The sequence below is a fragment of the Tiliqua scincoides genome, chromosome 8 (assembly GCF_035046505.1).
Source record: "Tiliqua scincoides isolate rTilSci1 chromosome 8, rTilSci1.hap2, whole genome shotgun sequence".
Taxonomy (NCBI): domain Eukaryota; kingdom Metazoa; phylum Chordata; class Lepidosauria; order Squamata; family Scincidae; genus Tiliqua; species Tiliqua scincoides.
In genome coordinates this window covers 22,940,585-22,956,512 of record NC_089828.1, presented here as the reverse complement: position 1 = coordinate 22,956,512, position 15,928 = coordinate 22,940,585, and the positions used below count along the sequence as shown (strand labels likewise).

Sequence of the window (15,928 nt, the reverse complement as noted above, 5' to 3'; positions counted from 1 at the left end):
ACATTGTATATTCTTCTCCTGCCTTTTTCTTGTCGTTCCCTGGCATCCTTTTCCTGTTGTTTGTCTCTCATGTTTCTAATCACCTGGTCACCATTTATCCCGATCAAGAGAGAAACAGAACAGTCGGGCACAGGCTTGCTCTGCCAGTCCTTCCTTTAAGGGTAACTCACCTTCCCCCATTGAGCTTTAGTAAACCAACTCTTTCCTTCCTCCGTGTCGCTGAACATTCCAAAGCATTGAGCAGTTTGAAGCAGCTGCCTTTAAAACAAACACACACCAAAAACTCTGCCTGCCAGAAAAAGATGCTTTCTTCTTCACTCCTAAAATTGTTTTGGCCCAAGACCAGTAATACTGTGTTTTGGACCAATTACAGGTGTCTGGTCCAATATGCCATAACTCATCAGTGTTATAAATATGTGCTTCACGCGCTAAGAACGGGGGGAGGTCCCAGTAATCCCACAGAATACAGAGGTCTACTGTCTGCCTCTGTCTGGGAGAGCAGCAGTGGTTCCCACTGGGATTCAGAAGCCACTTCTGTAGAAGATGGTCTACTGTCTGCCTCTGTCTAGGACAGCAGCAGTGGTTCCCACCTGGATTCAGAAGCCACTTCTGTGGGAGATGGCAGCAACTCTGGTTAATTCTTGCGGCCTCCTGCATGAGGATCAGCTCTAATTGGTCTCTCCATAATGTGAGAGTTGCCAACCTGTGATTTTATTGGTGGCCATGGGAGGTGGGGTCTGGGCATACCTAGCCAGCTGTACCTCCCAAGGAAGCCCATTCTGCTTGTGATGGAATTGCATGCTGTTTTACTGATCTTGGTGTGCACCTGATGTCAGTGAAGGCAGGGCATGACTAATCTCCCACTCCTCAGTTGCCCCCCCCCCCAAGCAAGGGGCTGGCCAGGAAGTCCCTGGCCTGAATCACCTCAAATTCTCACAGCATGGACCAGGCTCTTGTGGTTTGACAGACTCTGCGCCTTATGGGTTTGACTATGATGCACTCCCTTGCCCCTGGCAAGGGGGTACAGCTTGAAGTCAGGCTGGGGAATGCCCACCTGGGGTTGGACTACCATTGTACTCCCCTTCACCAAATTACATCTGTACTAGTCAGTCTTAGCTTAACTGCTGCCAATTTCAAGCTGTCCCTCTCTGTACATTACCATTAATTAAAGTGGCCCTTTCACTCACATATTCATCTTGCGTGGTCATTGGAGAGCTAATCTCTCATTGACTGAGCCAAGACTGGAAAAAGGTGCTTTGTTGGAAGGCTTGACTGAATCCAACATGAACTGGATGGTACAAGAGGGTTTGGGCCATTGCCGTATCAGAAAACCATACACACAAGTTTTATCTTTCAAGGAGAATGACTAAACCAGAAGTTTTATAAATTTTATTATTTTATGTCATTATTTTATGTCCTGTATGAACAGAATTTCAAATATTCCATGTCCAAGCAGGAGTTAAGACTTTTCAGGGTTAACCCATGTAAGAACATAAGAACAGCCCCACTGGATCAGGCCATAGGCCCTTTTAGTCCAGCTTCCTATATCTCACAGGGGCCCCACCAAATGCCCCAGGGAGCACACCTGATAACAAGAGACCTCATCCTGGTGCCCTCCCTTGCATCTGACATAGCCCATTTCTAAAATCAGGAGGTTGCACATACACATCATGGCTTGTAACCCTGTTCTGCCAAATCCCAATCCAAGCTCTGCCTGGAGAATTATGCCCACATTTAGCTAATTAGCACCCCTTTTTTTACCCAAGAATGACCCTGGTTCTGCCCTGCAGTATTGCTGGACCCCACCACCAGGGTAGCTCGCCTGTTTAACCCACAGAGGTCCTCCTTCGTGCCAGCAGCCTCCTACCACTATAGCAGCCCCTTGGTCCTCAGCAGGTCTTGGTCACAGCAGCCACACACCAAACTCCAGTGTCTCCAGCAGTCTCCAAAGTCCATTCACCAATCAGTCCATCAGCAGTCCAATAGCGATCAATTCCTTAGTCCAGTCTCCCCCTTCCTCAAGCTTTCCTCCTTCTGCTGCCCACAAACCCTTTCTGCCTCAGGTGCTCCTTACATCCCTAAGGGCCCTATTGGCTTCAAGTGGCTGCAGCTGTGCAGCACAATCTGCTGGATGCCCAGGCCTTACCCTTAAAGGGGCCACTGCTGACACCACATCTGCCTCCTCGACAGATCTTCCGCGATTCCAATACAAACCCGTAATGGATTTTTCCTCCAGAAATTTGTCCAATCTCCTTTTAAAGGCAGCCAGACCAGATGCTGTCACCGCATTTTGCGGCAAGGAGTTCCACAGACCAACCACACACTGAGTAAAGAAATATTTTCTTTTGTCTGTCCTAACACTCCCAACACTCAATTTTAGTGGATGTCCCCTGGTTCTGGTGTCATGTGAGAGTGTAAAGAGTGTAAAGGGTGTAAAGAGCATCTCCCTATCCACTCTGTCCATCCCCTGCATAATTTTGTATGTCTCAATCATGTCCCCCCTCAGGCGTCTCTTTTCTAGGCTGAAGAGGCCCAAACGCCGTAGCCTTTCCTCATAAGGAAGGTGCCCCAGCCCCGTAATCATCAGTTGCTCTCTTTTGCACCTTTTCCATTTCCACTATGACTTTTTTGAGATACTCCAGGTGTGGCCTTACCATCGATTTGAATAACGGCATTATAATATTAGCCGTTTTGTTCTCAATACCTTTTCTAATGATCTCAAGCATAGAATTGGCCTTCTTTATTGCCACGGCACACTGGGTCAACACTTTCATCGACCTGTCCACCCCCACCCCCACCCCCAAGATCTCTCTCCTGGTTTGTCACAGACAGCTCAGAACCCATCAGCCTATATGTAAAGTTTTGATTTTTTGCCCTAATGTGCATGACCTTACACTTACTGACATTGAAGCGCATCTGCCATTTTGCTGCCCATTCTGCCAGTTTGGAGAGATCCTTCTGGAGCTCCTCACAATCACTTCTGGTCTTCACCACTCGGAAAAATTTGGTGTTGTCCGCAAACTTAGCCACCTCACTGCTCACCCCTGTCTCCAGGTCATTTATGAAGAACCTGTATGGATCTTTTTATATAAGATGCCTTTCATCACCACAGAGCTTAAGCCTTGTGAACCACCCTCCCACCTGATGCGTTTCCTATCATTTATCATATGTAGTTTTGTGCTATCTCAGTATAAGATTTTAAGATACAACTCATAATTTATTTCTTTTTTTATTAAGTCAGTGCTATTCTGCCTTCCCTTTCTAAAAGAAAAAGAGGCCTCTATCATAGGAGCTTCAGATGTGCCATGGCAGTGAAAGGAAGGGTGAAAGGAAACAGTGGACGCTGTTACTTCTGCCTCTCGCCATTGCCAAAGCCGCCCTCTGACTGTGGCTCTGTGGGATCCCATCTCCCAAGGCTGAGAGTGCCAATAATTTCTGAAAGCTCTTGAGACCAACTCCTCATTTGCCTTTGGAATACTGATTTGGCTCGCAGTATAGCTAAGGGGTGGTCCTCGGCTAATCTGGAGGTTAAACTGGGACATGCATTTCAGTGGAGGAAGCCTTCTTGGAAGAGAAGGGCCAAAAGTGACTTAGAATGTTCCAGGTCAATGCCAGTGCTCTGCATTGCGCCAAGAACAAGCTCCATAAATACAAGCAATAAATTATGAGAGAATTTTCTGTATTTTTGTAATGTTTTTCTGTGCCTCCCCCCTCTCTCTGTGTCTCTGAATGCATATGTATGTAGAAGATTTAAAGCAGATTACTTTGAACAAGAAGTCAAATGATTTCTTTTTAGAATGACAGAATTTTGATACTTTGCTGACACTTTTCCCCATCCCCCCCCCCACCCTGAAGATGTTCTGAAGAACTGCATTCAGGTCGTTCTTTTCGTAGCACAGCACTGTGAATTCTAGAAAAACCATTCATTGGGTTTCCTTGCTTCTTAGCTACACAGATTTTCCCCTACAATCATTTCTTTTAGCCGCTAAGGTTAGTTTCCTAGAAAACCTAGTGGATACCAAATTAGCAGATGCTGAATCATTGAACCTATGAGGAAAATAGGGTTGGGTTCCAGGGAACCCACTTCACCATACACTCTATGAACTTTATGAATCTGAACCTGAGTCTATGGGGATGGGTGATATCGAGGGCTCATCAATATCTCCAACATCTTATGCTTCCTCCTCCATGCTGGATATCCCTTGATGCACTGAAGGTTATGGTGATGGTGATTTCTCCATGCTGTGACTCAACTCATTGAGGGTTGCTGGCCCAATAACAAGACCTCAGAGTTCAGCAGTGAGCTCCACCTGTCTCTTGACTCCTTTCCTGAGCCAACCCCAGGGCAGCCCCCAGGTAGCCTTCCGCAGATTTCTCATCATTGGCCTCTTATCATCACTAGGGTTGTGAAGGTTTACCTGGAGTCCCTGTGATGCTGTCCAAGATGGTCAGGCAAGTCTGGAAGCGGACACAAATATGTCCAGCAATTCTCCATGGGTCAATTCGATATGAAAAAATTAACCCAATCCAGACAACTTTTAGCTAGCACTGGCACAGCATTAGCGGATAACGAGAACCGAGTAGCAGATAACAAGAAATAGGTGGCAATTCTGCCATTTGTAGATTGCAAATTAGCATATAAAGAGAACTGACTGTATCTCTTTTGCATGCATACCTCCTGCTTGAAATTGGCTAGAATTTGGTAGAGGGACAGAGCCTAGCAGAAACCATTCTGTGAAGAACAATTTAAAAGGTTTGGTGTGTATAGCTCTGGAGTAGATTAAAGGGAGAGATGATAACCATCTTCAGCTATCTGATGGGCTGTCATGCAGTAGGGGAGGAGGTCTTATTCTCTGTGGTTCATGAGGGCAGGACTATAACCAATGAGCTGAAACTACATGAGAGTATATTTGAGCTAGACATGAGAAGGTGTATCCTTTCTGTAAGAGCTGTCTGGCCCTGGGACAGTTTGCAGTAGTACAGTAATGCCCCTCCCTTTGTTGGAGAGATACTGCTGTAGTTCTCTGCACTGAGCAGGAGATTGGACTAGATTGCCTCTAAGGTAATGCCTCTAATGGACTACATCGCCTTCCAACCTTAGCATTCTGTGATACTATGGCAGGGGTGTCCAAAGTTTTTGGCTGGAGGGCCACATCATCTCTCCTGACACTGTGTCAGGGGCCGGGGGGAAAAACAATTAATTTACATTTAAAATTTGAATAAATTTGTATAAGTTTACATAAATGAATATATTAAAGATGAACTTATATGAATGAATGAAGGTCTTTCAATAGCTCAAGGCCTATAAAAGGCCTTGCACAAAGCAAGGCTGGCCTTTCCTTTGCTGCCTCTGCTGCATCACAGACATGAAACAGCAAGCAGTGGAGGGAGCCCTCACCCCACAGCTCATGCGAGAGGTCAAACAGTTGCCCTCACGCTGAGAGCAGTTGAGTCGGGCCAGTGCAGGCTCCAGCAAATCTCCAGAGGGCCAGAGGCTCATTGGAGACTGGGGGCTCCCTGAGGGCCGCACTGAGAAGCCTCGAGGGCCGCATGTGGCCCCCGGGCTGGGGTTTGGGCACCCCTGTACTATGGTAAAGGGCTGGAGTCTGGCTGTTATAGGGTGGAGCTTGGCAGTAAAGGGAGAAGGTCCAACAGTGAAGGGGTGAAGCCTTGTGGTAAAAGTGCAGAGCTCAGCAGAATCCCCCAAATGGTCTGAGGTTAAGCTTTGCTGTCATCTGAGAAAAAGTGCCAACCCAGGTAGCAGCCTGCATGGCACCCCTGGGCAGTTCTGCAAATGCATCAGCACATGATTCCAGTATGCCAGCGGTCACTGCCCCAGAAGTGATTGCAAGACTCAGCTCAAGCGCATCCTTTCCTATCCTGGCTCATTGAAATGAAAAAGAGCCAACTGCATGCAGCTTAAGGCCCTGCCACCACTTCCTGTAATCTACCCATTCTCTGTTTGGTATATAAAAATTCTACACATGGTGCCGCTTTTGGAGTCAGGCCATCTCGGAATTGTGTACACTGGTTGGCTATGGCTCTCTGGGGTTTCCAATGGGGGTCTTTCCCAGTCTTACTTGAAAACAGCAAGGTTTGAACCTGTGACCTTCTGCATACAAGCCTTGCATTCTACAACAGAGCTATAGACTCTTTGTATCGTTCGCATCTCATTTGGAGGTAGCACATAACATGGCTGGAGGGTGGGCTTACTGTTGATCTTCAAAGCCTGTGTGACATGCTGCCCTTCCCACTGGTTTTCTTGTCTTCTTGAACAAAATTAAAACATATATTAAGATTTTTTTTTTTTAAGTAATTGCTTTCCTGTTGTGGTTTTTATTCACAGAGCATTGGCTGCGATGACTTTCTTGGTTCAGACAAGGTGGTGGACAAATGCGGAATATGTGGAGGGGACAACACAGCTTGCAAAGTCATCTCGGGAGTCTTCAAGCACACCCTGACCAATCTTGGCTACCACAAAATAGTCGAAATTCCGGAGGGCGCCACAAAGATCAACATTACAGAAATGTCAAAAAGCAACAACTACTTAGGTAAGCGTGAATCCTTCCAAAAGAAACTTGCTGTTAAGAGTTCGACCAAAGTTTCACATAAACAAAAGCTTGCTCTCTCTCTCTCTCTCTCTCTCTCTCTCTCTCTCTCTCTCTCTCTCTCTTGTTTTTCCATTTAAAAAAAGCTTTGAGTGGCATTTGGAAAAAAAGGCCCAAATTCTAACCAACTTTCCAGCACTGGCAGTGCCAATGGGGCATGTGCTGCATCCTGCAGCTGGGTGGCACTCATGAAGGCCTCCTCAAAGTAAGGGAATGTTTATTCCCTTACCTTGGAACTTCATTGCACTTACGTCTGTGCTGGAAAGTGGGTTAGGATTGTGCCCGAAGAGAGTTATTTTGTGCCAGCCTTAGAGTTTCAGCCACAACTGGGTCAGTTGTGCATCCCTCCACTAAAACACACAGTTCAACCAAATGAAAATTCATTCAGATATTTGCATTGAATGAAAGCAAACAAAAACACTTCCCCCCCCCCCAAAAAAAAAAAAATTACAACTAAATGAAGGCTGAAATCTTATGCATACTTTCCTGGGAAGAAAATCCTATTGAAAACAGTGGGACTTACTTTAATGCCCTGACAGTGGACATGATTCCCTCCTCTTTTCTGCACATGGAAAGCTCTTTGGGGTCTTACCAGCATTGCACTTGTGGTTCAAACCCCAAAACCTAGGTTCTTGGCAATCCCGTAAACCAGCCCTGTCTCAATCAACAGTGCAGTCAAAATGCAGATGTGGCCACTGTGAAACCTGATGTTCATCAACTGATTCCCCCTTGTGCAAACAGGAAATATGCTCCTGCCTTGATGGGGTAAGCAAAGAGTCTGGTCCTTGGCTGGACGAAGCAGCAGCCATGAGAACCTTTGGTGTAGGAGGGGTGAAGCAGGGAGGAGATTGATTCAGTGAAATGAGAGGCCTGACAGCCAGACCATCCACTTTAAAACGAACCAGATGTGTGACAGGTTTTTAAAACATCCACCTTGGCGCTGGCACAGGCAAAGCCGTGAGAACTCTAGGGATTGTGTCAGGCCTGGGAAACTAGAGGCTGGTGCTTTTCCCATACATGCCAGTGGGCATGCTTTTTCGAACAGGAACATGACTATTTTGATGCAACATTCCTTCTCTGAAATGCCATGGCAGATTCCCATCAAGGCTAATCTCATTAAGAAAACAACCACAAAATACCCAAATAAGCCACAACCGCCCTTCTGCAATTTGCTCGTGCTTGTGCAGTGGCCTCTTCCATTAGTTTGTCTGGAAATCTGAAGCGCTGTCCAGAAACTGTACACTTGCTGAACGGCCTGTGCTGTAGAGGTTTCACAAAGGCCCAAAAGAAGACAGTTCCTTCGGGTGTCAGGACCACTGGATCCTGGACAACTGTGTCCAACTCAAAGGCATCCTGGCATTGGACATTTGCCTCTGTGTTGTTTTTTTGGGTTTGTTTTTTTTTGGTATCCTGGGCATTTGTGTTCCAATATATGAGCATTTATATTGGATGTTCTTTTTTATTTTTAAAACTCCAAGGTAGGGATACAGTTAGGGCTGAGATGAGAGGCTTAGGATATATAACATGAGGTTTGTTGCTTGGTTATAGTAGGATAGTAGGATATCCCTTGGGGGCTGGGGATAAGAATAGGCCCTCAGTTTGGCTGTACGTGTCGTAAGAGGCAACTAAACAGCCACCGGGTAGATGGGACTCGTCAACCTGGGAAGGCAGCTCATCTGAGAGAAGGAAAACTCTGATCCCAAACCTCCACTGCCTTGTGGCTACATCCAGTTATGGAAAAGGCTTCGGGAGTCAACCTCGAGGCAAAATCCGGAGCCGGAGTCCCTGAGGCAGTTCATGGCTAAACACAGTCACGTTCTGGCAACTCCTGCGACGCCGCTGGAACCAACCGTATTGGCCTCTGCCTTTCCATTGGACCATTTCAGCGATGTGGAGGGGGGATTTGCTGCATGGGTAACAGCCTATCCTCCATACCTACTTTACCCAGGCTTCGCGCACTGGAGAGGACACTCTGTTCCAGAACCACCATTCAGAGCGTGATACCATAGTCTTCCGAGACTGAAGGATGCCAACAGATAGTAGGATGCAAATAACTGGGATGCGAAAGCAAAAAAAACAAACAGATGCAAGTGTCCAGGGACGCCAGTGACTGGAAAGCATTTGACCAGGACACAGTCATCCATGATGCAAGTACCCTAGTACCATGGCTTCAATATGGCCCCTGAAAGCTAGCGGCCATCACCTGCAGGACCTTTGCAGGAGCCCTCTCTTCTCTTTGGTCAGCAAGCCTTTACTATAAACTGCCATACTTCCACACCATTTCTGAATTTCCACCCTCCCTCCTGCTTTAAAGGACTAAGTTTGATTTCTGGCCAGAGGCGTCACTAGGGTTTGTTCACCCGGTATGGGAGGCCCGTGTGTCACCCCATGATGGACCTCCTCCCATGCAGTGGGCTATAACTTTTGATAGAATAGAGCTATTCCAACACAGTTTGTTTCACTGCATTCTGCATGAAATTACACATTGACTGATAAATAACATGATGGTATTTGAAAATACCAAGATTTTAAAAATTCTAGTGAGTAGTGCTATCACCCCCCCCCCGTGTACATCACCTGGTGCAGCCCACACCCCCGAGAAATGCCACTGCTTTTGGCCAGTCTGACTACTGGCATCACCTGGATAGCCATGATAAGGGCAGACATTGGAAACTCCTTCTACTTAGCTAGCCATTGGTCCGTCTAGTTCAGTATTACTTCCAAGGATTTTATCTGGAGATGCTGTCATGGATTGAATCTATTTATTTATTTTCCACATATTTATGCCACCCTTCCTTCAGGGTGGTGTACATGGTTCCTTCATGGCTGAGCAGGGATTTAAACCTGAATCTTCCAGGTCTAAGTCCAACTCCCAAACCACTACACCATCCAGGCTCTCATTTGGGACCTTCTGCATTCAAAGCAATGACTTTGCTACTGAGTTGTAATTAGTCTGTGGAACTCCTTACCACAGGAAGTAGTGATGGCATCTTGCCCAGATGCCTTTAAGAGGGATTGGACAAATTTCTGGAGGAAAAGTTCATCACAGGTTACGTCATGGTAGGTATGTGCAAGGTAGAGGTAGGCTGCCTCTGATTGCCAGATGCAGGGGAGGGCACCAGGACGCAGGTTGTGTCTGTTGTCTAGTGTGTTCCCTGAAGCATTTGGTGGGCCACTGTGAGATACAGGAAGCTGGACTAGATGATCCAGTGGGGCTCTTCTTATGTTCTTATGTTAGCTGCAGCCCCTTCCCCTCCCAGACTTGGTGGGTCAAAAGTTAGATAGGGCTGTAATAGTTTGCTCTTTCAAAACTGGAAAGACGTTTCGAATCTGGCTGTGGCGACTCCAAAGGCAATATTAACCTTGGTTTTAGCATTCCAAAAGTGCCTTCATGTGGGAGGAGATTGGATGGGATACTTTAATCCCATTGGGATTTTGTGGTTTGTTTGATCTCAGGGTATGTGTAGGTTATATTTTTTGTTGGCAGTTGATTTATAAAATGCCCTAACTTGCCTAAAGGGTGGAGGGGGATAAATATCTAAAGAGCTCAATAAGAGTTGCTTCCCTGCCCATGGCAACTATACATCTAATACATTTTGTGCATGACTCTCCGTGTCTAACAGCAAAGGTTGATTGGACACCTGAGACAACACCATGGCGCTCATTCAATTAATGCTTCATCAGTTGTGAACAGACCATAACATTAAGATACAGGAACATATTCCCCCCCCCCAAATGTTAAATCAATCTCCTAGTCTAACCAAATGAAACCTATTTCAAATCAAAGTGTGCTTTTCATCATTGGAATTGGTGTTGTTTTTAAAAAAAATAAACTCTTCACCTTGGACTATTTTTTAAAAAATTCTGATATTGGAAAACATATTTTTACATAATATACTTTGGACAACAGCTTATGAGTTGGGCTGTAATAGGTTATGTACCTATCAGGGCTGCATATTGTTTTATTTAGGTTTTTATTATAAAAAGGATATATGCTTTGCTATAAAACACTAACTTCTTGGGAAAATTAAGGGGGAAAAATATCTTAACCTAGTGCCTAAGGCAAATTAAATTGGGACCAGGCAAGATTCCCTGTGATCATTCTAAAGTAGGGAAATCACAAGAGAAACAGCCCTTTCTTCACACTCAACCCACCTATTCTCTGACAGGACCCAACTATTCCCTGATCATCTGAGACCCTTCCCTGAGACAGAAGGATCTCAGATGATCAGGGCCAGCCCCCGCCACTTGAGATGAATGGAGCCACCCTGCTTTTCCTTGGTTTTGTGTGCACACAGCCCTTGCCATAGCCACTTCCTCTTCCCGCTACTCTGGTTTTAAAAAACAGGAAGTGTGTGGGAGAACAAATCCCAGGTGATGCTCTAGGCCAGCTTTTCTCAAATTGTGGGTTGTGGGACACAAGTGGGTCAAGAATCAACTTCTGGTGGGTTGCGGAATGCCACCCGGAATCACCAACACTTCCAAGTTGCCAAGAGTTTGCATTTTTTAATGCAAAAAGCCTGCCTTGGAGCATATTTTCAGTGCTTTTCTTCTCATAGTGCACTGACCTCTATGGTCTTTTCCATCGTCTTTGCCTCTTGTGATGACACTTCTGGCTTCCGGGAGATTCTTCCAGGTTCTGTAGCTCTGTTTTTAGGGCAACTGTATGTAGTAACAAATTGTACGGCAGGAGCTAGTAGAAAAAGAGACAATTTGTAGGATTGCACTGCAAGAAAGTCATGCGGGTTTTACAATATATTACATATTTTCACAGAGAGCCTGTATGAGCTCTCTGGCAGATTAATTTTTAGTGTCTAATTCAAGATTAAGCTGATTGTGATTATTTGTCTTTCACTTTGAGACATGAGGCCTATTTAAAAACATATCCACTAATTCCGCTGGGGGCTGGGGATAAGAATAGGCCCTCAGTTTGGCTGTACTTGTCGTAAGAGGCGACTAAACAGCCACCGGGTAGATGGGACTCGTCAGCCTGGGAAGGCAGCTCATCTGAGAGAAGGAAAACTCTGATCCCAAACCTCCACTGCCTTGTGGCTACATCCAGTTACGGAAAAGGCTTCAGGAGTCAACCTCGAGGCAAAATCCGGAGCCGGAGTCCCTGAGGCAGTTCATGGCTGAACACAGTCACGTTCTGGCAACTCCTGCGACGCCACTGGAACCAACCATATTGGCCTCTGCCTTTCCATTGGACCATTTCAGCGACGTGGAGAGGGGGGATTTGCTGCATGGGTAACAGCCTATCCTCCATACCTACTTTACCCAGGCTTCACGCACTGGAGAGGACACTCTGTTCCAGAACCACCATTCAGAGCGTGATACCATAGTCTTCCGAGACTGAAGGGTGCCAACAAGATCCACTAATGTTGACATTTGTACTGAAGTTAATCTTATATATTTTGTAGAGTCAGTAATGAACTGACCAGACCGTACTATAAACACATTGTGAGTTCAGAGATCTTTCCCAGCAGAATTTGTAATCTGATTGGACCTGAAACTAAGAACTTGGATCTTGTTTTGGAATTGTGAGAACCGCATCAAAGCCCTGGAGCTCTTCAACAAGGCATACGTCATCTGAAAAAATGTCCTTGATTGACAGAGGTTATCTTTCCTTATGGTCTGAATTCATATCTGGCAGGTGGTTTGTGGTGCTATCATTCAGCTTGTCAGGCCTGGATCAGTCTGCAATAACACCCATTTTGGAAGAACCACTCTAGCCTTCAAGTTGCATTAGATGACTTCAAGATAAGGATCAAGAAAGTTCCCCCCACTTATGCATAAATTGGCATGAAACAATGGCACAAGACTTTTGATGGGACCCCAGGTCAGCTTTGGTCTCAAGCTTCCCTTGTGAAATCTAACTGCTGTTTCTCCAAGTTTGGCACCACTCCTCCTTAAGAAGGAGCAAACACAAGGTACTAACGGCCTGTTTTAAAGGAGGAAAGATCCCAGTTTACACAGTCATGGAAAGAAGGATATTATCTGAACTTTTGCATGCTACTTTATATCATTTTTCGGTTGGTTGACCTTCATGAATGGACTTTAGCCATGGCTGAGGGAACTCACACATCAATCCTGACCTACTTTCCAGCACCAATGCATCCTTGAGGTCAGGGCACAAGTGTTCACTTGGAGGTCTCCATGACTCCCCTCTGCACTGTAAAATGCAGTGTGCACCTCATTGGCAGGGCTGTGTTGGTGCTGGAAAACTGGTTAGGACTGGGCTGTCAGAGCCATTTAATGAGGGTTGGCTGGCACCAGAACTTAAAAAAAAAATTGTAGTGAATTTCCGAGTTCCTTCCAAGGAAGGAACCTTGAAGCACCTGTGAGCATTTTCAGCCTGGATAGTCATTTTAGTACATATAAATCCTTCACAGCCCAGAAAGATACTCCAATCTGATGGCTTATCACAAGGCAACCACAGCATGCAACTATACAGATTTCTGGTTGTAGATCCAGCAGCCACTGATACAAAAATATTAAGAGTATACTGATGTTGGTCATTCCACCATCTCAGAAATTACGTAGGAAAGGCTTTGAGCATCGTCTTGTGCTCTTACAATGGTTGGTAATGTGTACAATTAACAGATTGATTTAACCCTTTGTTGTCATTGCTGTCCTATTTCTTCACCTTAATCTGTGGAACTCCTTGCCACAGGATGCAGTGATGGCATCTGCCCTAAATGCCTTTAAAAAGGGGATTGGACAGATTTATGGATGAAAAGTCCATAACAGGGTACAAGCCATGAGGTAGGCTATCACTGAATGACAGATGCAAGGGAGTGGCAACAGGATATAGGTATCTTGTTTTCTTGCGTGCTCCCTGAAGCATCTGATAGACCAGTGTTTCTCAGCGTTTGTCCTCCGCTGTACCACTTCACATGGTCCACATATTTGAAGTACCACCGGAAATAACTGGCAGTGACATCATCACCAGTTTCATCTGGTTTGGGAGGCCAGATGTGATGCAACAAACACCAGTGAGAGACTGGAGGTGGACTGGAGGGCTTTTTTGAGCACAGAAAAGCATTTTTTGGAGCTCTGCCCGCTGAGCTGAGCCTCCTACTAAGAACATAAGAACAGCCCCACTGGATCAGGCCATAGGCCCATCTAGTCCAGCTTCCTGTATCTCACAGCAGCCCACCAGATGTCCCAGGGAGCACACCAGATAACAAGAGACCGCATCCTGGTGCCCTCCCTTGCATCTGGCATTCTGACATAGCCCATTTCTAAAATCAGGAGGTTGCGCATACACATCATGGCTTGTACCCCATAATGGATTTTTCCTCCAGAAACTTGTCCAATCTCCTTTTAAAGGCGTCTAGGCTAGACACCAGCACCACATCCTGTGGCAAGGAGTTCCACAGTCCGACCACACGCTGAGTAAAGAAATATTTTCTTTTGTCTGTCCTAACCCGCCCAACACTCAATTTTAGTGGATGTCCCCTGGTTCTGGTATTATGTGAGAGTGTAAAGAGCATCTCCCTATCCACTCTGTCCATCCCCTGTATAATTTTGTATGTCTCAATCATTTCCCCCCTCAGGCGTTTCTTTTCTAGGCTGAAGAGGCCCAAACGCCATAGCCTTTCCTCATAAGGAAGGTGCCCCAGTCTGTTACTACTGTTTTTGTGTCGCATTCCTGGTCTCACTGCTGGGACAGGTGTCCCGAGATCCTACAAGTGCCACCAGACACTTCCTCAAGTACCACTGATGGTACCCATACCACTGGCTGAGAAACACTGTGGTAGACCACTGTGAGATTCAGGAAACTGGACTAGTTGGGCCTTTTACCTGACCCAGCAGGGCTCTTCTTACGTTCTTATGCCCTCCTCATATTGTGAAGGCATTGCTACCTGTAAAAGTGTGTGTCTGTGTGTGTGTGTGTGGGGGGGAGTAAACTCTTCCATTGTTCTCTAAGAAGAACAAAGCAAGCATGTGCGCATAGGGTGTGTTGAAGCAGAGTATTGCATTTCTCCCTGGTGAGAGGAGGAACCTTGGATAACTGATTAGTTGGAAAACATGAGCGAGCTTCAGAGATCTTTCACTGGTTCTTGGCAGCATCTAATTTGCTACTCACAGCTCTTATGTACACTGCTCAGCCAACTCATTATTTATACTGCAGCTCTGTGAGGTAGTAGTCCAGGCCTTTTCCCTTCTCCTTTAATGCGTTAAGCGCAGAAGAGAGGTTTTCGCTGCAGATGTGCGCTCTGATTTCGTTGGCTTGCCTGCGAAAGTGACTATTGTTGCATCAGCTGGTTTTCGTTTCTTGGGCTGAATTGGGTAGGGACTGACTTGTCCTAAGGAATTTTTGGGTGCTTACAAATGTCAAATGGAGGAAAGAAAAACTGAAGAGGAAAAGTGGGGGTGGGGGGTGGGGAGAATAGGGATTAGTGGGATGATAGGAAAATATACTAGATCATGTCTCTTCAACACTTCTATAAGGGAAAAGCTATTAACAGCCCAGTCTTATGCTTGTCTACTCAGAAGTAAGTCCAGTTATATTCAGTGGTGCTTCCTCGTAGGAAAGTGTGTATGGATCGCAGCTTAAGACATAGTCAGCTGCCAGATACAGAGGGGCAGCCCAGTTCTGAGCTGCCCTTTGTGCCGGGACTGTTGCAGTGCCGAAATAGCTGCCACAGTGTCATTTGCACAACAGGGCAGCTCCTTGGGGGAAGGCAAGTAGCCCCACAGTAGGGCTACTCTGTTCTGCGGCAGCCCTTGGGCTGCTTTAGAATTAAGAGCCTCCATGCTGGATCTGCGATCCGACACAGAGGCTCTGGATGTGGTGGAGCAGAGCTCCACTGGTCCCAACTCCCTCCTGCCTCACTCCCCCCCAGCGCACCTCCTTCCCACCCTCTCCCTGCCCTCTGCCCACCTCCCCCTGCCCTGAAACACCTCCTCCCCCATGTCCCCATCTACCTCTCTGCCGCCCAGCAGCCCACGCGTCTGTTGAGAAGCGGAGCACTGGTGTTTCACCTTCGCTAGCCCAGCACCAGGCCAGCACTGAGAGCCGCAGATGTGTCTTATGGCATGTTTACAATGCTCAGCACCAGTGGAGGACTGGCGGTAAGAGCTCAGGATTGGGCTCGTAGACCATTAGCTTAAAGTTGCAATCCTATGTACACTTATTTGGGAGTAAGTGCCATTTAAAATTAATGGAATGTGTCTCCGAGCACACATGCTTGAGGACCCAGTCCTATCCAGTTTTACAGCACTGGTGCAACTGCATTGCAGCCCTAAGGTAAGGGAGCAAATGTTTCTATACCTTAAGGCAGGGGTGTCCAAACCCCAGCCCTGGGGCCACT

General features: G+C 46.3%; 1 protein-coding gene across 2 annotated transcripts in view; it reads left to right on the top strand.

Annotated features, from left to right (window-relative positions):
• Positions 1-15,928, top strand: part of THSD4 (thrombospondin type 1 domain containing 4) — a 432,381-nt gene that overhangs the window by 352,395 nt on the left and 64,058 nt on the right. For both annotated transcript variants that reach the window (XM_066635874.1, XM_066635875.1), the window contains one exon: positions 6,347-6,551. In XM_066635874.1, coding sequence (XP_066491971.1) covers positions 6,347-6,551 — 205 coding nt within the window. The remainder of the gene's footprint in view (positions 1-6,346; positions 6,552-15,928) is intronic.